The 25,088-nt window shown below is 39.4% G+C and overlaps 1 protein-coding gene across 3 annotated transcripts in view; it reads right to left on the reverse strand.

Annotated features, from left to right (window-relative positions):
* Positions 1 to 3,586: 3,586 nt before the first annotated feature.
* LOC127640887 (kinesin light chain 1-like) overlaps positions 3,587 to 25,088 on the reverse strand; it is a 41,544-nt gene continuing 20,042 nt past the window's right edge. The window contains exons 10-16 of one of the 3 annotated variants that reach the window (XM_052123582.1): positions 23,901 to 23,950; positions 23,619 to 23,686; positions 23,093 to 23,201; positions 20,429 to 20,548; positions 10,828 to 10,946; positions 5,938 to 6,001; positions 3,587 to 5,842 (exon numbers count right to left, since the gene is read on the reverse strand). In XM_052123582.1, coding sequence (XP_051979542.1) covers positions 5,759 to 5,842; positions 5,938 to 6,001; positions 10,828 to 10,946; positions 20,429 to 20,548; positions 23,093 to 23,201; positions 23,619 to 23,686; positions 23,901 to 23,950 — 614 coding nt within the window. In that variant the 3' untranslated portion in view covers positions 3,587 to 5,758. Of the gene's footprint in view, positions 5,843 to 5,937; positions 6,002 to 10,827; positions 10,947 to 11,725; positions 11,803 to 16,466; positions 17,260 to 20,428; positions 20,549 to 23,092; positions 23,202 to 23,618; positions 23,687 to 23,900; positions 23,951 to 25,088 lie in introns of those variants that run through there. The other 2 variants (XM_052123583.1, XM_052123585.1) reach the window with 2 other exon arrangements.

Raw genomic sequence — 25,088 nt, forward strand, 5'->3', positions numbered from 1 at the left:
GTGCCCGTCTGGAGAGAGGGAGAAAGTTGTAAGGGTGTTTACACCTGAGCTAAATTATGCCTAACATCTGTTTCTAATTCCAGTGAGCATGGAGAGAGTGGCATAAAAGCAGCCACACAACCAGCAGTCCGGGGAGAGAACCTGGGTCCAGAAATTATTGTGAAACTGAAAAGTTTATTATTGTGAAGCTGAAAAGTTTATGATTGTGAAGCTGATAATTTATTATTGTGAAGCTGAAAAGATTATTGTGTGACGCGGTGAGCGCTAAAGTGTGGACATTAAAATCCTTACCTGTGAGTGGAACAACCTGCCCCCGTTGCATCTCTCACAAGAAGATTTACTACATTGGAGCACAGAATGGGCGTGTCCTGCACTGTAACGTGGAGGATAGAACACTGTTGAAGCAAGGTAACGCGTGCTACGTGACCGCATAATGCGTGGGTGGCTGCCGACTTTCATGTGTGTGTGATGAGTCACTCCTCCACCCTCTAATGGATGACAGCCGTGCCTCACCGGACAGATCGGAGGCAGACCTCTGGCCCCTGGCAGACAGAATGCCCCACCACGTTTTTTGGTGGACACAATAAACAAAATACTTCCAAGGGGATTCTTCCTGCTGGGGCTGATAGCGCTACTTGCGTCACAGTACAAAGATGCTAAAATATGCCTGAGGATGGCAGGCTCCAGGTCTCAGGAAGCTCTGTGTGAACCTCAGGGAAGATCGACACTGCTTGCTGAACCACGGTCTTTTAATGACGGACGGTGTGCAGGAATCATTCATTCAAACAAGAATTTTCTGGCTCGACAGGAGGTGACCACTCAAAGCCCAGATCCTTGACTGCCCGCACAATTATGCAGAATAACTTGTATTAACGGCCAGTGCGCACTCCTCACCCTCACAGGGGAAGGGACTTCAACATTCTCCATGGACAATTCTCCCATGTCTGATGCTGCGAGGGATACGGCATCATTATCATCATCAGACCTGCAGAATACGACAACACCGTGCTCATTCATAGAGGGCCGGAGGTCGTCACGTGCATACTGCACTGGCGAAGATGTTGCATGGGAAGATCGAGGGGCTTGCACCGGCACATTATCCTCCTCTGTTTCTTCCAGCTGTACCCCCGGCCCCGCCGTGCTTCCTCGTGTGGTCCCTCGAGACTTAACACAGAGGAAGCGGTCTGGATGGCACGGAAGACGGAATCGTCCCTCAGAACGAGGGCGACCCTAGAGCGGAGCGTCTTGAGACGCATGTCCTCACAGTGAGAGCAGTCTGTCCCCATGAGAGCTGTTTCAGTGTGGGTGTGACCCAGGCAGTGAACACAGTTCTCATGTTGGTCTGACGGAGCGATGTTTACGCTGACAGGAAAACTTACGATCTTTAAATATGTATATATATTAAAGGATACAGCTCCTGCCTGGATGCTGCAGGAAGTGGGTAGCTGTCTTGCTGAGTGAAGAAACTGATCTGGCTGTGAGGCGGAGAGACTTCTTCGCCAGAACACTAGAGGGGGCGAGTGAATCTTTCTCTGCAGGTGCTGAGAGTCAGGCAAAGAATGTCCTGATGTGTCTGCAGGAAATCCCGTCCGTTGATGGGTGTCCATCGACGGCGAAGAGAGGGCTGATCAAGACAAGATGATTGTCGTAGTGAAGACACTATCAGTTAGGTTTAAGGTTTAGGGTAGGCAGGTAGATTAAGTTATTTAACACTAGATAGAGCATTAACCTTATAAACCTCATATGTTTGGGAGAAAATTTAACTCTTTTAGCACCACTTAGGGGCCATTTCAACTCGGAACTGCCGTTATATGTGTAATGAACTACGCAATTTCATTCTGCAAAAATGTCGCCACAGTCACATAATATTCATGAGATCAGGCTACATTTTTTTCTTTCGGACAGCATTATTTTTTCTAACCATATACATTTGTAAAGCAATTCAATTAAACCAGTTAAGTCAAATAAATTCACAATTTGAATAATTATAACTACTGTCAGTGGTCTTCACAGATTGGGGTGTTGTATATCTGCCGATGACTCTGATGTTGTCCCAGGGGATGATGGTGATATCTCGATAGGTTGGTTCTTGTGGGTCGGCTTGGAACTCAGCAGGCTGATAATACACTGTCAACACGTCCTTCATGAATCCTCTGACATTTTAATCTCAGTGATTAACTCTTTAAAGATGTTTACACTTAAAAGGATAGTTCACCCAAAAAAGAAAATTATCTTATTTACTCACCCTCATGCAATCCCAGATGTGTATGACTTTCTTTCTTCTGTTGAACATAAACAAAGCTTTTTCCATTCTTCTAAAATCTTTGTTTGTGTTCTGCAGAAGAAAGAAAGTCATACACATCTGGGATGGCATGAGGGTGAGTAAATGATGAGAGAATAACATTTTTGGGTGAACTATCCCTTTAAGTCCTCTTTGATAGAACCAAACTCTGACATCTTTCAATTGACTTAAAATTGAACCGAGTGAAAAAGAACCCAGTTCTGTTTGCGTTCACTCTGTGACTAGAATTTAATCTCTATTTGGTCCACTTTAGTTGTGACTGAATAGGGCTCACTACACTTTTTATTTCTTTTTTTTGGGAAGTTAATTTAAATAAAATATGAGAATTATAAACAAAGAAACCAGCCTATCCCATATATCATTTATGACTTGTTTTAGGCTTACTGCATCTCCCCCGTAAGTAACTGTTTTTCAAAATGCGACTCACGAACGAATGACTCATACGAACCAATTCTTTTAAATGAATTGGACAAAAGGCTCACTCAATTCTGATTGAAATGAACGAGAAAATGACGGTGTATGTTATAATAGATGATATTAAAGATGAGAAGATATTCAGAAACACGGTTTGTGCAAATTGTAATAAATTGTCCTACTATTAATAAAAAAAAAATAATAATAATAATAAATACATTTTATTTAGTAGTCTATTTTTGTTTGGTACATATGCTGCATTCCATTCAACTCCTTCCTTCCTTCCTACTGGGAAAAGTCCAATGGAACGCCACTTTAAGTCATAATTCCAATTTGGATAGTCGTGCGGAAATTAAACTTTTGTCGACATGCAGGTGCGTGACGTCACACAAACATGTCGGCACCCAGAAAGATGTACAAAATAAGTGATAAGCATTCACTTTTATTAAATAATATTGATAAATGAGTCATAGTTCATACATTACATGATATTAAAGCTTGTCTAACAAATGTTAGCAGAGTAGCAGGTGTTGAAAACTATACAATTATAATCTCTTTTGATAATTGTGGACACCTGTAGCACAAATGCTAGTGTTGCAGATTGTTTATGAATTGGGTTGTTAGGAGACATCTCTGGTGACAGTCAAACACTTGCTAAGCTAATGGGAGCATTGCCTTAAATGTCATCTTCCGAGCATCTGGTAATGGAATACATCTATGGTTGGAGATCGGAGATATCAAGTAGGAATATCCCACATCCGACTTGAAAGTTTAGAGAAATCATCATGTGTTTTGCAAATGCGTGACTATTGCTGCGTTCCAATGGTATTGATTTCAAATGAAATGAGACAATCAAGAGAAGTGTACAACTTTTGCCCAGCAAGAGACTTTAATTAGACAAAAAGATGCTCTCATATTCAGAAACAAAAAGACATAAATTTGAACCATGAGGAGTCCATGGACACTGGAGCATGAGATGATTTTGTGAAACTCTAGACAGGATAATTTGCTTTTTCTTGAACATAAATTAAATTCATTTAACATTGATACAGGCTTCTCAATAATACAATTGAACACAACATTGAAACCATACACTGTGGAAAATGGCAAGCTCACAAATGGCTTTTGTAGTAAAAAATATATAAACCTGCACATGTAAATTCCATATATACAGATTACATATGCAACATTTTAATGTGTAATATAAATTTGCAATGAAAATGTTTTTAATGTGCAGTTACAGATATACTATCTTAGGGGCAACATCTATAACATAGGTCATATTCATAACAAAACGAATGAGCAACTGAATTAAAAACAAATATTTTCCCATAGACTGGCATAAACAGGATACCTCTCTAGGGCTCTGCTCAATGACACTTCTCCGCTTGCTTTCTTTTGGATTGTAGGTCATGTGAGGTCAAATTTCACTGCTAAATATGTGTCAATGAGATATTTAATACCTGACAGAATGAGGCAGGTAGATTTCTGGTCTTTCCCACTGGGGTTAAAATAACTCATTGGATAATATACTCAGGAAATCGGTTGAATGTTTTGCTACCCATATTCGGATCCAATGTGCCGGTTTCTGGACAAGCGACACTTTGTGGCGAATGTTCATGGCACGGTAAACGCCATTGCTGCTCCTATGATGTCAAATCCCAGATAATACATTTTGTATTTTAATGTAAAATGTTGCCGACAATCGGACACTGTGTTTTTCACGTCACACCATTCAAAGTAAGTTCTTACGCCAACATCATATTGGCAACATGTTACTTCCAAAAGATCATGTACCCTGAAATAAACCCCATAATGCTGAATAACTGACAAAAGCCATCCCCATCAGACATTTATGCATTAATTGAAATGTGTTCACCTTTCACTGTGGCACAATTGATAGAGTATTGCATTAGCAACCTCTGAGACACAGGTTCTGGTCCTGGGGGAACCAGGAACTGATCACATTGACAGACAATGGTGAGCGCAATTTGGAGGATACATTTTTGCTTTAAAATAAAAAAAATTCTCCACTGATGGGTAGGCTTAAGGTTGGGGTGTATGGTTAATAAAATATGCATTCCTGTTGACTGTACATCATTTAAAATTAAAAGTACAACTAGATTTTGTCACCACTTTGCGGACATTTCATCTCTTCAACACTTCTAGCTTCGGCCACTGAGACAGTAATTTGAATTTCGGCAAGCACAGATCGATTTAAGGAGCAGAGCGTTCAACCTATTTTTGCTGAATTCATGGTGCGATTAATCTGCCAGTCGTCACAACTCTAGTTCCAGCTTCAGCCACTACACTGGTCGCACTGTATGTTTTATGGTGTAGAATCAAAAGAACAGACTCATAAGAGTCATTCGTTTGAGAATCACCCTTATGAAAATCGAGAGTTCATGGCAAATTTGCTGCAAATTCGCCACTGATCATTTTGACATGCAAATGAGCTTTGCGGAAAACTTGCGGAAAATTGTCCATTGTTGGCAAAAGTTTGCAGTAGGTTCGCCACTACCGGCAAAGAGCTGCAAAGTTCTGGCAAACATTTGCAGCGAAAACTAATTTGCATGTAATAAAAAAAAGCTAAAAAAAAGCAAAAAAAGATTTTTTGCATAGGCAGTAAACAATAATAATAATAAAAAAAGAATCAATTCTGAATAAGAACTGGTTCTTGGTTCTGAACCCTAGTGAGGACCAATGGCGTTGGAGAAAATGTATAGTACACAAATCGTATGGACTATTTTAATGATACCTTTTGTCCATTTCAGAGTTGTATGGAGCAGAGCAGAGTGAACATTCTGCTAAAAAGTCATATGTGTTTGGAACGACATAATGGTGAATAAATGATGATAGAATTTTCAATTTCGGCTGAACTATTCCTTTACGAAAGAAAAACATGCATGATTTATATGAGTGCAACAGAGAATGTAAACTTACTGTAGAAGAAAAGCCAACCATTTATCATTAAAAACACATAAACCAATATATACTACTCTGTTAAATTTTCCAGAGGTAAATGTGTTTGATGTGTTGTTTTCATTGGTCTGTGCTCTTGTAAAGCTCCACTGTGCTTGAGCTCAGAGGTCTGCTGTTTCTGAAAGTCCTGCTTGTCACCGAACCCTGTGATGAGACCAGGAAATCCATATTAAGAAATCATCTTTGAAACATTAAATTAATTCAAGAACCTGTGCATCAATCTCCACAAATCAGCTCACCTGAAACGATTCGTTGTCGTCTCCATTCCTGTTTAGGTAACCGAGTGATGCTGCTCGCTTCATGCTGTGAGGGATAAATAGTAAATCGGCATTGCATTAACATTTATGTGCTTCAGGTCATTCAGACAGTGAGCGCTCAGTGCAATGAAATCTAAAGTTTGTTGTTATGTGGTTTTTAGTCCATGTCTGTTAGCACTTAGGTCATCTTATGCTAGTGTACTCAAATTCTACAGTCTTCTTTGTCCAATAAAATACTCTTTAGAATGAGAGCAATTAACAAGTCATGTTCATGGCTGTGATGTAACTTAAGCCTATTAGCTATTTAAAATGTGTACAATATTACATATCCTTGTGTTTACAGAGCACCTTTGAGGACAGGAAGGTAATATATTTTCTAAATTAGTTTTGCATTACTTTGCAATAACAGTGTTTGTGGTAAATACAACAATGCAAATAGCCAGTCTGATTTGTGAACACACCAATAAGACACTCTCCTTCGCATCACAATGGAAAGGGAGAGAGAGAACCAACAGCATATAACAATGACACTAGCCAATATGGTAGTAAAACATTGACACATCAGCCCTCCTTCAGAGTCAAAATATGGAAAGAGAGGGAGGAATAATCCAATTTATAGAACCTGGTGAAGGTGTAAGGGGGAGCCCAACCTGCAGCCAGGCAGATGTCCTCCAAGGACACACCCTTAGCCCAAGTCTTGGTGGAATGAGCTATAACACCCAATGGGCAATGTATGTGACAGCAATGGTATAAACATCCCAGACAGAAAGTCTTTGCTTGGACACAGTCAAACCTTTTCTATGGCCTCCAAAGCTGACAAAGAGCAGATTTTACATAAAAAATGTAATCGTTCGGTCAATACACATATGCAGTACCCTCACAGGACAAAGCATATGCAGCCTCTCAGCTTCCACCAACTCAAAAGGAGGAGGAGATGATGCCTGAAAGGTAACAACCTGAACCTTAAAAGCAGTGGCCAATACTTTTGGCACATACCTTTCACTAAGCTTGAGAACAGTTTTAGATAAACCAGGTCGAAACTCTAAGCAAGAGTTTCTGACAGGCAATTCCTGATGGTCATCAACATGTTTGACTGAAGCCAAAGCGTGTAGGAGCAAAGTCTTAAAGATAAGTATACGCAAGCTTACCACAGCTAATGACTTGATAGGAGAACCTGTAAGCGCATTTAACGCCAGCGCTAAGTCCCAGACAGGGGCACTAACGGGGCAAGACAAACCCCTGAAAAACCACCCAGAGGGTCATACCTCGTTGCTATGGCTGTGACATACACTTTGAACATGGAGAGAGAGTCCTGCATCCAAATGCTCTTGCAAAAGCAGAGCAACATCTGCAAAGGGCAATGTGCTGGGTCCTCACCTTCAGAGAAGCCCCTGTCAGTGAAAATGTGCCACTTCAGGGCGTAGAGCAGCCTTGTCAAGAGCGCTGTAGTCTGTATTATGGTGTTGAGTACTGGCTGTGACAACCCCTTAGTGTCAGACGAGCCCCGTTCAGGGGCCAGACATGAAGACTCTACAGCTCCGGTTGGGGATGCCAGATCATGCCTCAAGCTTGCGAGAGCAGATCCCTTCTCAAGCTATTTCTCATTGGGGAGCATCCCACAGCTCTACCAGCTCCAAAAACAAAGGGTTGTTAGGCCACTCCGGTGCAACAAACAGCGTAGTTTCCTTGTCTTCCCAAACCTTGCACAAGACTAGGTGTAGCAAGCGTCAGGAGGGAACGAATACTTGCATTTCACTGGCCATTTTTGAGCTAGGGCATCCAAGCCCAGGAGAGCTTGAGTTATGAAGAATCAAAGGTGAAAGTGCATCATCTCTGGAGAGGCAAAACTTAGCCTCAACTAAGCTCCCCGAATACCTCCCAAATCCTCTGAACTGTCTAAGGAGAAAGTCTCCATTCACCTGGTCTTACTCCCTGATGTGAGAGTAAGTCTGCCCCACAGTTTTGGTGACCACGGATGTGCGTCACTCATATTGATAGGAGATGACACTTGCTTCAAAAGGAGAATTAAATGTGCCAGAGCCAACATCGGGAACGAATGTGCTCCCCCTTGGTGATTTATGTATGCCACAACTGCAACAAGCTGTCCATGCAGATCAAAACATGAAAGCCTTGCCCGAAAAGCTTTCAGAGCAAAGAGGACTGCCTGCAATTCCAGGCAATTTGTCACTTGCACTCCTGTCCAAGTGCTATAGGCTGGACGACCGTCGCACAAGGCACCGTTGCCTGAGTTGGACATGTCTGCCATAACAATATTGCATATGGCCCTTTGGCCATGCGCAATGCCCTTTTGGTAGAACAAGGGCGTTCTCCAAATAGCTAGCATGGCTACACAGCAGTGAGTCACTAGGTGATGACCAATCTGGTTTATGTGACAAGGTGCTCTTGAGTGACCCAGCCCTGGAGAGGGCATGTATGTAACAAACTCAAATGTGTGACAGTCACTGCAGCAGCTATTAACCCCAACATCCACTTGGCCTGTTGCAGCAGAAAGGCTTTGCCTGGCTTGAATCATGTCAAGCACTGGAGGATAGAGTGAATACAAACATCGGTCAGAGTCAAGTTTCATTCCTAAAAGGAAACCTGCCAACTGGCTATCAACAGTGCTTTGCCCAATTTACTTTGAGGCCTAAATGCTCCAAATGTGTAAGCAATAGGTCTCTGTGCCTGCACACAAATTCCTCGGATTGCGCTAAGAGCAAACAATTGTTGACGTAATTCAACACACGGACGCCGCTCAGCCTCAGCAGTGCAAGCGCCGCTTCAAAACTTTTGATAAATGTGCAGGTAGCCAAGGACAAGCCAAAGGGTAAGACTTTGCACTGCTATGCCATCCCCTCGATGGCAAATCTGAAGAATGCCCTGTGGCAAGGGGCTATTTGAACACTAAAGTACATGTCTTTCAGGTCTATTAACACAAACCAGTGTCTTTGTGTAACCTTATTGATTGGAGACTTCCTGAGTGTCCGGTTAATTTGAGTATTCACCACAGGAGGAGCCCAAAGTAGCTTTTTGAAGGACTAGGGGTCCAGGCCACTTTCGTTCATGTCCTTTTGTAGGTCTGCCTGGTAGGCCAGCAAGAGTGCCGTGGTGTGCAGGGAAGAATCAGTCTGGTCAAACGCAGCATAAGCCTTTCCGACCAAAGAGGATGTGAGCCTACATGGCTTGGATGGATGCACTGTCTTCGATTTCCACTCTAGTGAGGAAGAGGAAGGGCACAAGAGGGCCACATTAGCCTATTCAACTGGGGCAAGCTCTGAATAGCCTATCAGTGTAGTGCGAACCAGCAACGTAACGACTGCTTCACCGGAGACATACTCTCTTACTGAGTAGGTAGAGTGTCATAACCAGCTGTTCATGCAGCTCAGGAAAGAATGGCATTGGGCTACAGGAGTCGAGAACGCTCGGGCGCATCAGGTATGGGCCATTCCAGCTTGAGTTCTTGATCGCCCTAGTAAGAACGTCCATCAACTCCACATTAGAGGCCTTGCAGGGAGAAATATCAGCGAGCCCATCAGCCGAAAGTGACAAGATCTCACCATCAGAGGCATCCAGTGGTATAACATCCCCCTCAACATCATCTTTGCAGAGCATATGCACCAAAATTGGGTTCGCAAATATCCACAGGCAAACTGAACAGACAAAGCCATTTAAAATGGAGGAGAGCAGAGATAAAAGGACTGTGCTGGCAACAAATCGTCCTTAATTTCTGCGCTCTGCATCTCGTACTCGCTTAACTTCCTCGTGCGGTCTCTCTGGAGATGCAGAGGTCAGATATCGTGAGGAGTGGGGACTAGCTTCGGCTTACAGCAAGAAAGCAAGCCGACAGTTAAGCGTCTTGAGTTTTGTGCGCTCACAGTGAACACAGTTAGTCTCAACCAGATTATATATCATGCTGATATATGAGAGATATCTGGCTCACATGGATGGAAACGCCATCAGCGGTTCTTGGCCCAGATATAAGAGCAGACTTTTACACCAAACAACGTTAACTCTCTTTTTGGTTTCCTTTACACCATTACTGGGATTTAGGCCTACAGGGTTTATTTGTGTTCCGTCGTTAACACACCGAATTTGGAACGAAACCGGAGAACATTACACAGACAAGGTTAGTAAGCAATTTTATCACACTAGAGTCATGATAACACTTATTATGTTAAAGTATTGTGGCTATAATTTTGAAACAGTGTGTAGTTAATGTTTTGTGTATTGGATCCATTTACTTCAATTATTTGTGCCAGCCTACATTTAATATTCAAAAGTTTTAACAAAAGAGTCTTTGATTTGCAAACCGTTCTATTATTTTCACTTTCTCATGTTCATATTTTTGCCCTATGATTGAAATCAGCAGTTCACCAAAACTATTTTGTTTCCTCTCACGTTTTTATGTTTAGCCATCTCTATCAAGAGTGAGTTGTTGTGTTGTGTGGGAGGAGTTCCCATAGCTTTAGCTACTGACGCATCACTGAAGTGACCGACTTGAAAGGGAACTATGGTTTCCGCCAAAGCACAGAAGTTACAACAATCAAATAGTAAAACTATGGTTAATATATGGTTAGAACATAAAACTTATTGCAAGGTAATGCAAACTATTTTGAGGGAATGCAAACTATTGGGAGGGAATGCAAACTATTGCAAGGGAATGCAAAACTTATTGGGAGGGAATGCAAACTACTGCAAAGGAACTTAAAACGTTTTGTAAGGGAACACAAAACTTTTTGTGAGGGATCGTAAACTATTGCGAGGGAACGCAAAATGTTCAGAAATATTGAGAGGGAATGCAAAACTTTCAGAAATTAAATTCCCTTTGTGTCCTCTCAGGGGCTCCATATGTGTGTGTGTGTTTGTATTTACTTGGTGTTGCGAGGTTCTGGTGGCATCGTTCCTTGGATTTTCTTTACCAGCATCTCACTGCTTCTGCGCAGAACTTCCCTGAGTTTTCCAAAAGAGCCGCTTCTCCTAAGCGTTCCATCCTGAACACAAACAATCACTTGCATTAAAACAGAAGCATCACAGGCCAAACTGCTGTTTTATGTTGTAAGCAAACTATTGGTCAACCGATACAGGTTTTTCAAAAGTCAATTTCTAGATCAGGATGGCTTAGTCATGAAATGCAGATAAACACTACCAGTCAATAGTTTGGACACACTTGACAATATACTCATGGTCCTAAAAACCTTTTGATCAAAAGATTTAGACCAAAAACACACTTTATCCAAGTATGCAAACTTAGACCCCAGCACCCAGATAATGCAATGCATATGATATTGCATATTAAACATATTAAAAGCCAAAACATACTCACAGAAAGCATCATACACAGACACTTTCAATAACGCAATCGTTGTTTCATTCCAGAATGTGTCAGAACACAATTTTATTCTCAATGTGTCCACAAGGGGAGCTGAAGTGGACATTAGTGTGAACTGTCCACTTCTACAGTGAGTTTTCTCTTTCAACTCAACTACTGTCAAGGCTGAGCAACAGTTTGAAGAAAATATTGCTGAGCAAGTAAGTTAAGGTCCATGTTTTTGTAGCAAGATCCTGAATAATAACACATGAATAATGGCAAAACATTTTGAAGGCTACTTTATAACCCCCTTGATTACTGAGGTTTGTAACGCAAGAACGCACATTAATAATGCTCAACTGAAGCTTACATTGGTAAAGTGTGGGCTAAGCGCTTACATCTTCGTATGAGTTCTTTCGTAAAGTAGGTTTCTGGACTAACATGGGTTTTTTCGTTACAAACCTCAGTAATCAAGGGGGTCCGGGTAGCGGAGGACGAATACCAGCTGCCTCTGCGTCTGAGACCGTCAACCTGCGCATCTTATCACATACATACTGAGTTAGCATGTGGACATGCTGCTGCTGCTGCTGCACAATGAGACAAAATGCAAGACATGCTGCATCGAGCATGTGTTACATGCTGCTGCACAAATAGACATAAACAATCCCCCAACAAAGCAGGGAAACTGTAAAAAATGCATAACACATAAAAAAAACACAACCCCTCCCCCCAGCGAAGCAGATCTGTCACCAAGACATATGTACTGCTGCTGCTCAGAAGAGCCTTGGGCCAAATGGCATAACACTAATGAACTAAATTTCTATGTGTGCCTCGACCTGCTTAGGTGACTTAAACTAGCTATGTGTGGACTTATTTAACAGAATAACCTAAGATAGTGATGTTTGCCAGCCAGATTTGGCTAATACTTACCTTATTTAGATGCACTTCTATGTGTTATGGCTAAAGCAGACCTTACCATGCAAGCTGATAGAAAGAACCCCAAGCAAACCACCTGAGCAATTTGCATTTTTTGAGAAAAAAATCACTCACAACAAGCTGTAGAGAAAGCATCTTAACTGCCAAATTTAGCCATTTAAATAAAACACAAGGAGAGACGCAAGATGATCGGTTACCTGATAACAAGTCAGAGAACCAATCAGCTAATGCCATGCAAGCCGATTGGCTAACAGATAACAAGTCAAAGAACATATCAGCTTGTGCCACACAGAGTTGCATGGCTGAACTTTGGTCATTTGGCTTTATAGTGCCCCTTGTGACAACTTTGAGAATGCAACACATACTTGTGTTATGAATTGCTATTAATACTGAGGATTCGGCCATACATCTCCACTGGCATACTGTTTTGGCATACTCTATAGTAGGGGAGTATGTATATTTGGACACAGCAAATAACTTGAGGACTACAGTGTCACTGTGGGCCAGTAGAAGGCAGTTTGTGTTTGGAGACACATCATGCACCTCTCTGAGGGTGTGGTACAAGATTGATTCCTTGTTTATATGCTGAACATTATTTGCCAAGTTCCCTTTACTCTACTGCCAGACATAACTAGAAAAATCTAAAGCAAATACATTCAATATTTCAGTTATCCAGTCGGTCCATGTAACCCGAGATTGTTCATTCAGTTCTATTCAATAGGGAATAATTATTCAGACAGTTAACAAATAAAATACCATGATCTACAGTATGATATGATTAAATAGATTGTAGATGTTTAGCTCTTCTAGGACGTGAAATAACCCTTGTGCTTTTCCTTTAATCCTCACACAGTTGTGTTGGGCAATGAGGCAATGTTCTGCAAAGAATCATATACTTCATAAGAGCTGCCAGCCACAGTGGGTCCAATAATACATTCACTTATATTTCACATTTATACATGCTATAGAGAGAGAGAGAGAGAGAGAGGCTACTACTTTAAAGTTTTATTGGGTTAAATGTCATATAATGTATCGTAGAGGTACATCATTGTGCAGGAGTCCACACACACACACACACACACACACACACACACACACATACAATGTAAGTCAATGGGATTTTTCATTCCATTTTATTGTCAGCCAAGCGAAAATGTAGAAGTTTGTTGAATTGTGGCAGTACTGTTGGCATCTTGAGCCAGTTTTGATTAAACTGTCGCCCTTTCTCAGTCACGTGTATTACTCCTAAAAGGAGCTGCTTTGGCAACACAAGCGTGTCTCACTGCCTGTGGACGTTTAAAGGCAAAGCTGATATTTGAAAAGCCAATGGCACCTTTATGTGTCTCACTGCAAATGGATGAGTCAAGCCAAATAACCTAATGAATCCACTTTCCTCAACTAAACCTTTCATAACTAAACATCAACACTTTTCAAGACTTCAGTGGCTAATAATAATATAAGTGTTGGTACCTGAAAGGGATTGCAAGTGCAGTTTTGTTTTAATATCTAAAATCCTCAAGTCTTACGTGCAAAATGACAAGGTAGACTACAAACCCTGCAGAATTAAACTTGATATAAATGAAATTGTTATTTTATGAACATATTTTGACACTTGGGTATTTATAATTAATATAATTTTTTGAAACTGCTAAATAAAAGGAACTGTAAGGTGTCGTGTATTAAAGGGGTCATGACATGAGAAACCAAATTTGCCTTGATCTTTTGGTATATAAGAGGTCTTTGTATCATTAAAACGTCCTGCAAGTTTAATATTTTAAGACGTCCTCCCCATTCTAAACAAATCATTTATTTAATCAAGCTCAAAATACAGCTCGTTCTGGATTCATGGTTAGAAGTGACGTGTCGGTTAGAAGTGACGTACCAGCGTTTGCATATGACCACCTCCAGCACAAGATAACTACGCTTTAAGCGCAAGACAGCTACGCTCATTTCAGTATCGCCGTCGCCTCACAAGTGTTCAGTCGATGGACAGCGAGCTCTGACAGAGACTACTTGTGCACAGGAAAATTACGATGCCACACAGATGTGCTGTTCCTGGCTGTGGTCAAACAAAACCTCTGAATAAGCTGCCGAAAGATCCAGGCGTCAGGGAAAAATGGATGCAGTTTATTTTTTGCGGACGTCCCAGTCACGGCAGTGTTAACTTAAGCGTTTGTTCTGTACATTTTAAGGATGACTGTTTTGAGAACAAATCTCAATATGATGCTGGCTTTGCCAGAAAACTGTTGCTCAAAGATAAGTCCGTGCCGACTATTCTGGGAACAACGACGACGCAAACTGTAAGTAATCTATTTTAAACTTTAAACTACTTTTTAAAGCGCAATTTCATTCATTATGAATAATCACAGTGTTTTTACTTAGTTTACTTGCATATTGTTCTGGCTGGGGGCGTCAATAATTGATACATAGGCACTGACGTTAGCCAATCATAACAGTGGGCGTTAACACTGAAGTCTTAAATGGAAAACGCCCCCAAAACAGACTGTTTGAATCAGAGGATGAGAAACAGGGTGGGAAAAGGTCATAAATCACTAGATTTTAAAAGTTTTTCTTAAAAAAAAAATATATTAATACTATAATTGCACCTAAGGGAACATAATAATACAATAAAAAAACCCATGTCATGACCCCTTTAAACTATATTTATGGTTTGTTCTGTAGTTTGGCTTCTGTCAAATCTCATGTATTCAGTCTGCGGCTCTCAGCTTTCTTAATAATCTCCTATTTGCCCAGATTTCATTTGGTAATATATTTCATATTATATAAATGAGATGTCTGGAAAATGGAAAGTTAAAATGCTGTTGGGTGAGCGTTTTGCATACAGAAAATGAAGCCTATTAAAAAATGTGGAATATTAAGATTGGTTGCATTGTGGCATTATTTTCATGATAATTAAACACATTCTCAGCAGTTCCTATTACCGTAATAAATACAAATGAATTCTGTTTTCTTTTCATATTGAAGTGTGTTAAAAAATTAGGACTGTTAATTTGCATATGCATTAAGACATTATTTTTAGGACATTTTAATACATTTTCATTAGTTCTCATAACCATAATACAATAATTAAAATAAATAATAAAAACCATTATCATTACTGTGATGAAAAATTAAATATTATTTAACCTCCTGAGACCCGAGCGTGACTGCTGTGTGCATTTTACATTTACATTTTTGATTTGTAGCTAGTAGCGCCTATTAGAAAAAAAAAAAAGTTTTTTAAAGAGCATATCATTTTCCTAAAATTGATGTCCTCATATGTGGACAGTGGGACTAAGTTGTGTTTTAAATAATACCAAGCTATAGAAAGTCCATTTTTCTTTCATCAAATTGTTTATTATGTTTCCAGGAGTGTTGATTATTATGTTTTTGAGACGTTTTGGACGTTACATCAGAAATTATCATAATTAATTCTGATTCAAAGTAGTGGCCAACATCGTCCAATCACTGTCAACCATATTCAAATAAAATGATCCATTATAAATGGTGAATCTATGTACTGATGATCATTGTCTCATGTCTGTCAAACATGTTGAGTGATCCAAACATCATCTGCAGCCTGAAACTGAACTTTTGATCAGATTTTAGGAGTGAAGAGCTATAGGATGCTCCCTTTTTAGTGAATGACTTAACCTCCAGTGGGCTGTCTGACTGCACTGGTCTCAGAACAGTTTGCATCTTATTTTCATTCTAACTCCATATAAAGCCTCTGAAAGAAAAATGTTTCAGTTTTTGGATGAACCCATTTATTCTCAATGTGATAATTTACTAATATTAATGAATGGATCCGTATTGTACAGTGGACAAAAATAATACACCAAAATATATATTAAAATAAAGCGAAATAATCAACAGATTAAAGTTTTTTTTCAATTTTTGAGGGAATATTGTCCCAAAATCCACATTTGTGGACATCATGTTTATCAGCCTACTGACGCACGAAAACGAATAATTTTTTTTAAAGCAACAGATCGTACGAAACTAGAGACGCTACTCTTAACACCAAAACAGATTTCAATGTAAAGTCAACGTCATGTTGTTGTGTCACCGTGTGAACGCAGGGTCATACGAGGTTAAATGTCTTAATTAAATTATAATAATAAATGTATTATTAAATTATAAAGCGTTAATAATGTAAAATATTTCATTTATGCTGATTAATATTTAAAAAAATCATTATATTCCAGATTTTTTTTTATAGTAAGACAATAATACAATAAAAATAACTATTTTACTGTAATTAAAATGTAATGTAAATCAGCACTGAGAATTCTATGAATTTAAAACAAACTCAAAAGTAAAACATTAAGACACATTATGAGATTTTGCTGTGCAATACGGAGAAAGAATACAAGAATATGTGGGGGAAATGTGTTCAATTGTCATGAAATTATTGTGACTATGCAACAAAAAGGCCTAGTCATTATCTTTATGCAAAATACAATAGAGTATTTATATATATAATACTCGCAGCTCGGTCTCATGACAAGTCATAATAATAGTACGAAATCGTACAAGTTGTCTTGTACAAAGCGTACAACTTTTACTTCCACAGACAAAAATAAACGAACCAACGAACAATGTTATTATGATTTTTCTTAAGTTTAACCCCCACTCCAAACATAAACCTAATCAAAATACCTTGTGTTTTACAGAAGAAAGAAAGCATTGAAGTTTGGAATGAGACGAGGGAAGCGTATTACAGGATATTGACATATACTAGTCATTTGTATTGCAGGAATAAATATGGAATGATTAACAAAATTGGTTCTTAGATATTTCCTTTCTAAAAAGTGGTGGATTGGAGAAAAAGAAGGAATGAGAAAATGAGTAAAGCAAGTTCAAAGAAGAATCATATATGACAAGAGAGAGACAGAGACAGACAATATACAGGAAATGGAAGGTGATAGTCCGTCATTATAGCGTTATCTCTCCTCACTCCACACATCAGAGAGGAAACTACCCAGCATCCATTTGAACAGACGTAATTTGATTTGTTGTAGAAGCACAGAGAAGTGGAAGATGATGAGAGCTTAAGCCTAATGCAGAGAAAGAGAAAGACAGACAAAGAGAGAGACAGGACACAAAAGCACAAATGAGACACAGCCACATCAAGTTTAAATCAATTAAATGCTTCACTAAAAAGTAAAGCCACAGCGTCTGCCGATAAAGGCATGTAAAGACATCAGATCTATAGTATCTTTAAGAGGAGTGGGATGCCTATTTAGTGCTTATAAAGGGTTGAATGCAAGATTGTCTTGACATGTGGCATGAGATTTAATTGGGTATCGTGAGAGCGTGAGACAGCCTGAAAGCATGTGTGTCATGCCAAATGCGTGAGAGTTGGCAACCCTGAATCATTTAAATGGAATAATAAAAAGGCTGCAGTAGCTCTGCAGTGCGTCAGCAATAGATCGAGGTATCCACCCACTGTCTGCTCTATGAATCGCACCAAAACATACGCTTCCAGTGTAGACAGCATCAATAGCTGCTTTTCAACTATCTGGCCAGTGCGAACCAGGGCCATCAACTGGTCAGCCAGGGCCAATAGCCTTGAGCAGCAAGACCACCATCGGGCCAATAGCCCCACAGCGTTGCCCTAAAATCCGCCCTTAATACGCCGCCCTTTTGCCAATGTCGCACACCCCGCCCATTTCACAAGCAAAGGGAAACTCAAGCTGAGATGTCAGACTCTGGAGACCAGCTAGCCTTCTAAATGAACACGGATTTGTACTGTGCCAGCCATTTATTTTTATTTATTTTTTTCTAAACTACCGTTGTGTGCTGGATACTCAACTTGGCAAGTTTGGCAACCATATACTTAATCGCTTCTTCATTCGGCGGTCGTGGTCAACCTGATGTTGCACATTTTCATCAGCCCAAATATTCAGAAGAGCCCTGATTTCGTCTACTGACCAGGGCTGTATTTCCCAAAAGCATTGCAAGCTTAAGTTGATCGTAGAGACCACTGGCACCAATGGTTTCTATGTTCTAATTAGGCTTACGATGCTTTTGGGAAACGCTACCCAATACTGACGATTCTCCATTGATCTGTTGAGGTAAGCTGGTAGATAGATACGAAAGATTGGGAAATGAATATCTTGTTGCTGAAACCTCTGACCTTACACAGTGAAAACTCTGCCTATGTCGTTGACCCCGCCTCAAACCCCAGTTGGCCTTCTGCTTTTGGGAAATGCTACCCAATACTGACAATTCTCCATTGATCTGTAGAGGTAAGCCGGTAGGTAGGTAGGTAGGTAGGTAGGTAGATTGGGAAATGAGTATCTTGGTGCTGAAACCTCTGACCTGACACAGTGAAACTCTGCCTATGATCTTGACCCCGCCTCAAAACCCAGTTGGCCTTCTTTGGTCCAAGGGTAATCAGCAGGCCAGGACGCTTGGCCGTTGGCCCCGAGGAGGCACGATGAAGCTCGAAAGTGACAGTGAGAACACAACTGGCCCTGGCATGGACTAGCACCCTTCATTTGGCCCGATAGTGTAAAAGGGGCTATTGATTATTCAGGAAGCGATTTTGTTTTAATGTAATGCTCGCGTCAGGTATAGACGGTGTAAGTCTATTTGGCCACTTCTAAGGTCCAAGTCACAGCAGTCTGAAGGTCTGTGGCAAGTTTAGTGGATGTAGCTTGAAAGCTCTAGGAGTTAAGATTTTGGTCTTGGTTTAGGTAGAGAAAACCCTAACCCAAGTTTGTAGAATAACAGTTTGGTGGCTTGTCAAACCAACATAATTGTTACATTAATGAACTATAATAATTAGAATAAATTCACCAAGTAATATACATGTAGTTCTTTAATGTAACTGGAGGGTGTTTACAGTTGTCAAATAATGTAGCAACTTGGCAAATTAGTATAGAATGTGTGGTACCAGGTGTGTCAACCTTTACAACAGCTTCAAACAGGGCTCATCATAATTTAGAATATGTATTTTTTATAAACCTGTTTGAAAATTCTGCAATTCGGTTTGGTGATGTTTTACCACATTTTAGGGGCCAGTCTGCAAAATGGGACAGATGGTTAAATCACATTTAAGAGGTCAAGAAGTTAAGAAGTCAAAACAGGTTGACTGAAGCATTTTGCAATTATTGTATAATCATAGTTGATTTGTAACAGCACTGATGTCATTGTGGGTCTCCTGTTGTTGAACCAGATTTCACTAATGACACACAGGATATGACATCAACAGTGACGCTATGACCATTTTGGCCAATTTGAACAGGCTGCAATGCAGCATTAGCCACATTTCCACTGTTGGGCCAAATGAGGGTGTGCTAGTGCATGCCAGGACCAGTTGAGTTCCCACTGTCACTTCCGGGGCTTTACTGTGCCTTTTTCCGGCATCCTCTGGGCCAAAGAAGGCCAACTGGGGATTGAGGCAGGATCTATGTCAAAGGCAGAATTTAGCTGAGTCAGGTCTTGCTCTCCACCAAGAAAATACCAAGATAAGCAAACAAACAGCTTCAGGCTCCACCGTGTTCATTTCGAGGGTTAGCTAGTCTCCAGAGTAAGATTCCATAACGTGGGCGAGGTGTGTGACGTTGGCAACATGGCTGCATATTAAGGGTGGGATTTTGGGCAACGCTGTGTGGCTATTGGCCCGATGGTGGGAACGCAGATCAATTTTGGTCTCATGGCTGGAGGTCTGAGGCTATTGGCCCCGGCTGACCAGTTAATAGCCCTGGCTTGCACTGACCTGATAGTGGAAATGCAGCTACTGACCACAACAGCCTCTTTCTCTCTCTCTCTCTCTCTTTCTCTCCGTTTTTTATTCTGGAGATGTCCCTCCCAAAGACAGCAAGCACAGCATCATTACATACATTGGTGCAGTTAACTGCAGTCTAAATGTGGATATTCTAATAGTTTGTTTAAAATATTGAGTAAAATGTGTGTATTTAATAAAGCCTTTTGCAAATAATAAATGTTTAACCAATCTTTGCAAAATTCATAGCAAGCTTTCACAATATTTACTAAGATATTCTAAGTGCTTTCATTGGTGTCGCAAGGGTGTTCTGTCTGGTTGCTAGGCTGTTGTGAGTGGTTAGTAGAGTGCACTGTGTATTGAGAAAGTTAACAGGGTCAATTCTGCTTTAATGCTGACCTAAGGCATATGAAGCAGTAATTGGTTTAGTGATGTGTGTTCTGTGAAGATAATGTGCAGTTTCAGTGTGAAATAGAGTTCAGATATTGACTCACCCCATTCCACTCCACACTGCCTTCATCTCCGGCATCACTGTTGCAGTCGTACTTCACACTGGACAAGGATACAGTGCTCCTCCGCCTTTCTCCATCTCTCTGAGGGTCCACCGACACTCCCTGACACAAACATCATATTTTTGTCAGACATACATCAGTGTATATATGGTTATGGTTATATATGGAGGACCAAAGCTGTCTAAATATAATAAAAAATAAATAAATAAATACAGTGGCAAGAAATATGTGAACTCTTTAGAATTAGCAGTTTTTTTTTTGCATTAATTGGTTATAAAATGTGATGTAATCTTCATCAATGTCACAAGTATAGACAAACACAATGTGCTTAAACTAACAACACACAAACACATTATAATCTTTCATGTCTTTATTGAACCCATCTCATTAAACATTCACAGTGCTGTGGAAAAAGTAAGTGAACCCTTGGATTTAATAACTGTTCGACATCCTTTGGCAGCAATAACCTCAACCAAGTGTTTCCAGTAGCTGTGGATTAAACCTTCACAATGTTCAGAAGAAAGTTTGGACCATTCTTCCTTTCAGAACTATTTTCAGTTCAGCCATACTCTTAGGATGTCTGGTGTGAACAGCTCTCTTGAGGTCATTCCACAGAATCTTTATTGGTTAAACTCTGGACACTCCATAGTGGATTTACTTTGATATTTAGGGTCATTGTCCTGCTGCATCACCCAGCTTCCACTGAGTTTCAACTGGTGCACAGCCACCCTGACATTATCCTGCAAGATATCTTGATAAACTTGAATAAATATTTCCCTCGATGATGGCAAGCGGTCCAGGCCCCGAAGCAGCAAAGCAGCCCCAAATCATGATGCTCCCTCCACCACACACCATGCCCTTTTTACGCCATTAGTAATCTTCCCAAACGACTCAACCTTAGTTTTATCAGTCCACAAAACATTTTCCCAGTAGTGTTGTAGCGCGTCAAGGTGGTCTTTGACAAACTTCAGATGTGCAGCAATGTTTTTGTTGGAAAGCAGCGGCTTCCTTTGTTATTTCCCGCCATTGATACCATGCCTGATTAATGTTTTCTGTAGACTCATGAACAGAGATTTTAAGCAGTTCCAATGATTTCTTTAAGTCTTTAGTTGTCACTCTAGAGTTCTTTTTTTTACCTCATTGATCATTCTGCGGTGTGTCCTTTGATTAATCTTGACTGGACGGCAACTTCTAGGGAGAGTATTTACTGTGGACAGATTCTTGATCATAGGTCTTCTGAGATCTCTTTTTTGCAAGGCATGGTCCACATCAGCAGATGCTTCTTGTGAATGGCTAACTTTTTATAAGTCAAAGTAGTTCTAACCCACACCTCCAATCTCATTTCATTAATTGGATGCCAGGTTTGCCAACTCCTGACTCTAATTAGCTTTTGCTGATGTCATTAGCCTAGGTCACATTTTCCAACCTACATTGTAAATGTTTGAATGATGTATTCAATATGTACAAGAACAATACAATCATTTGTGTGTTATTAATTAAAACAGATTGTGTTTGTTCATTATTGTAACTTGGATGATCAAACCAGATTTAAAGACAAATTTATACATAAAATGCAGGTAATTTCAAAGGGTTTACATTTCAAGTATTTATATGTCATGATTTAGTTGTTTAATTTTTATGATTTGATAATTAACTTATTTATTTCTATGTAATTGTTTTTAAAAATATTTATTAATTTAAATATCTATATACACCAATCAGCCACAACATTAAAACCACCTGCCCTTTTGTGCTGACATCAACAAGGTGTTTCCATCCGCAGAACTGCCGCTCACTGGATGTTTTTAGTTTTTGGCTCTATTTGGAGTAAACTCTAGAGACTGTTGTGTGTGAAAATCCCAGAAATACTCAGACCAGCCCATCTGGCACCAACAATCATCAACAATCATCCATGCGATTATTTAATCAGACAATCATGTGGCAGCAGTGCATAAAATAATGCAGATATGGGTCAGGAGCTTCAGTTAATGTTCACATCAACCAACAAAATGGGGAAAAAAATTTGATTTGTGATTTGGACCGTAGCATGATTGTTGATGATTGTTGGGGCTGGTTTGAGTATTTCTGGTATTTTCACCCACAACGGTCTCTAGAATTTACTCTGAATGGTGCCAAACACAAAAAACTTCCAGTGAGTGGCAGTTCTGTGGATGAAAATACCTTGTTGATTAGAGAGGTCAACAGAGAATGACCAGAATGGTTCAAACTGACAAAGTCTATGGTAAATCTACTGTATATTCTTATTAATATATTATTTATAATATTTCTTATAAAATGTAATTCAATTTTTTTTTAAATAAATGTTAGGTATTTATTTCTGATGTTTTTGAAATATTTATTGCACAGAATATATATAAAAAATAGTTTAAAACTGTATTTAGATGGTTTAAATTTTTGTAAAACAGGGTTACAGACATTGCAAACATAATAAAAATAAATGTAAAGTAATACAACATGTATACTATTAAGTTTGAGCTCCTGAGCTTGACGATCAACATTTTCCAAGCAACTCCTTTCACTGACCATTTGGTGAAAAACAACAACAAATTACTTCAGAGTTTCAGGCCCTATTTTCCACCCTATTTGTAGAAAGTGGATGTATGACAGTAATAGATGTTATCAGACCTGTCTGCGAGATCTCATGGCACACTCCTCTAGAGTCTCGGCCGCCTCCAATTTCCCCTGCTTACGGTACAGAGTGCCCAGATTCCTCAGTGTGGTGTTTACTGTGGGACTGTGTATAAACACACACACATACACCAGATTCACTCTGATATGAGTCAGAACGCCAACAGATTTCACTTTCAGACTAGATTTACATTTCCTGAAGTCAATACTAGTCCTTGCAAGGCAGTAAAGAATAGTGTTTAAGTTTTTAGGAAGGTTTAGGTTTTGTGAGAATCAACAAATAATGTAAGGCTGTCTTCATGGTATAAAAAACAGTTAAATACATGCATGAGGGAAAAGACCAATCATAATCATAATCACAACCGTGTGGGAAGTGACTGTTGCTGGTTTCCTATGGAGCTATCTTTGTGTCATAATTATAATGCACCTAAAAAAAAAGTTTTTTAAAAGGCTTCACATTTCTATACATATATTTATATAATTTTAATTGTGGGTGTGCTTATGAAATCCTAATGTTTCTCACCTGTTCACCCTGCAGGCTTTATACCAGCTGCCGTATTCTCCATAATGATTGCCCTCCGACAGCTTTCCCTGAGAGCAAGAGAGATACAGGGATAAAAGAGAGTAAAGAGAGCACACAAGAGAAACAAATCATTTCTAGCTGCCAATCATTCAGACAGTTATTAGTAGTGAGTGCAGAAGAAACTGAGTTTGCTGTAAATACATCTATTAGCCTCTAAAATGAGCATCTACAGTTAGCATCACTGTTTCTCTCTCTTACACACACACACTGTCACAAACCTACTTTGCTCTCTTCTCTCTCCTCAGCGTGCATCCAGATGGGTTTATTGTCAGCTGTAGACACACACATGCAGACACACTTGATTTACTGGTGTATAAAACAGCAATAAATTCATTCAGTTCTGCTTGCTTTGGAAGTAAACATCAAACAGTAACCCTGAATCTTTGATTTTCTTTGATGGTACCAAGTTACCACAGTTTTACATTAGTAACTATGTAGTAACTATGGGATTGTCAATATGACACAATTGAGATTCGCTTCAGATTTCTTTCATTTTTGGTAGAATGTAAATCATGGAAACATTCATAAAAACGACATGCTCACATAATAAAGGCAGCATGAAACGGTGTGTTAGCATGAAGCTAACAAAAACTGTCAAGAAAATGTTCGGGTCATATTGCATTCAGGGGAAAAAAAAAGAAACGATCATTTTAAAATTAAGTTTATTTTAGCACTAATTCTTATCATTCTGAATGAAGTGTGCAAAATCAACATAAAACGATTTACAAAATTAAAAACATAAAAAACCATTCAGATATAATAATCTGTCAGATCTGTAGAGATAAATCAATTTTCTCACATTAAAGAACATAAAATGACTATGACTATGACCACAAATGTCTGTCAACACAGATGAAAATAACAGATCCAGGTGAGGTGTAAAATCAAACAGTTATAAAACATATCATTTCTGAGACATTCATTTTGCTTGGCACACATACTGTATACCAGCATATAAACTATCCTAAATCTGCATCCATATTTGTCATCTTTACAGCAAAAGTACAAATAAATGATATACATGTATGACTAGACAAATAATTGTAACATTGTTAACACTTTACAGTATAACATGTTAACATCAGTTAACGCAATAGATAACATGAACGAATAATGAACAATACTTTTATAGCATTAATTAATATTGGTTAATGTTCATTTCTACATATACAAATACATTTTTATTTGTATTAAAAATGTTATATTTTATGTTTGTTTTTTTTTCTCACCCCTTGTCCAATTCCCAATGGGCGCATCTTATCACATGGCTTGTTGAGTGCGTTACCACGGAGACATAGCGCGTGTGGAGGCTCCACATTACTCTTGGTTAATGCTAATTTCTACATATACTAATGATCTTTTTTACATTAAAAGTTGTTAATGTTATATGTTAACATCAGTTAACGCATT

The sequence above is a fragment of the Xyrauchen texanus genome, chromosome 50 (assembly GCF_025860055.1).
Source record: "Xyrauchen texanus isolate HMW12.3.18 chromosome 50, RBS_HiC_50CHRs, whole genome shotgun sequence".
NCBI classification, from domain to species: Eukaryota; Metazoa; Chordata; class Actinopteri; order Cypriniformes; family Catostomidae; genus Xyrauchen; species Xyrauchen texanus.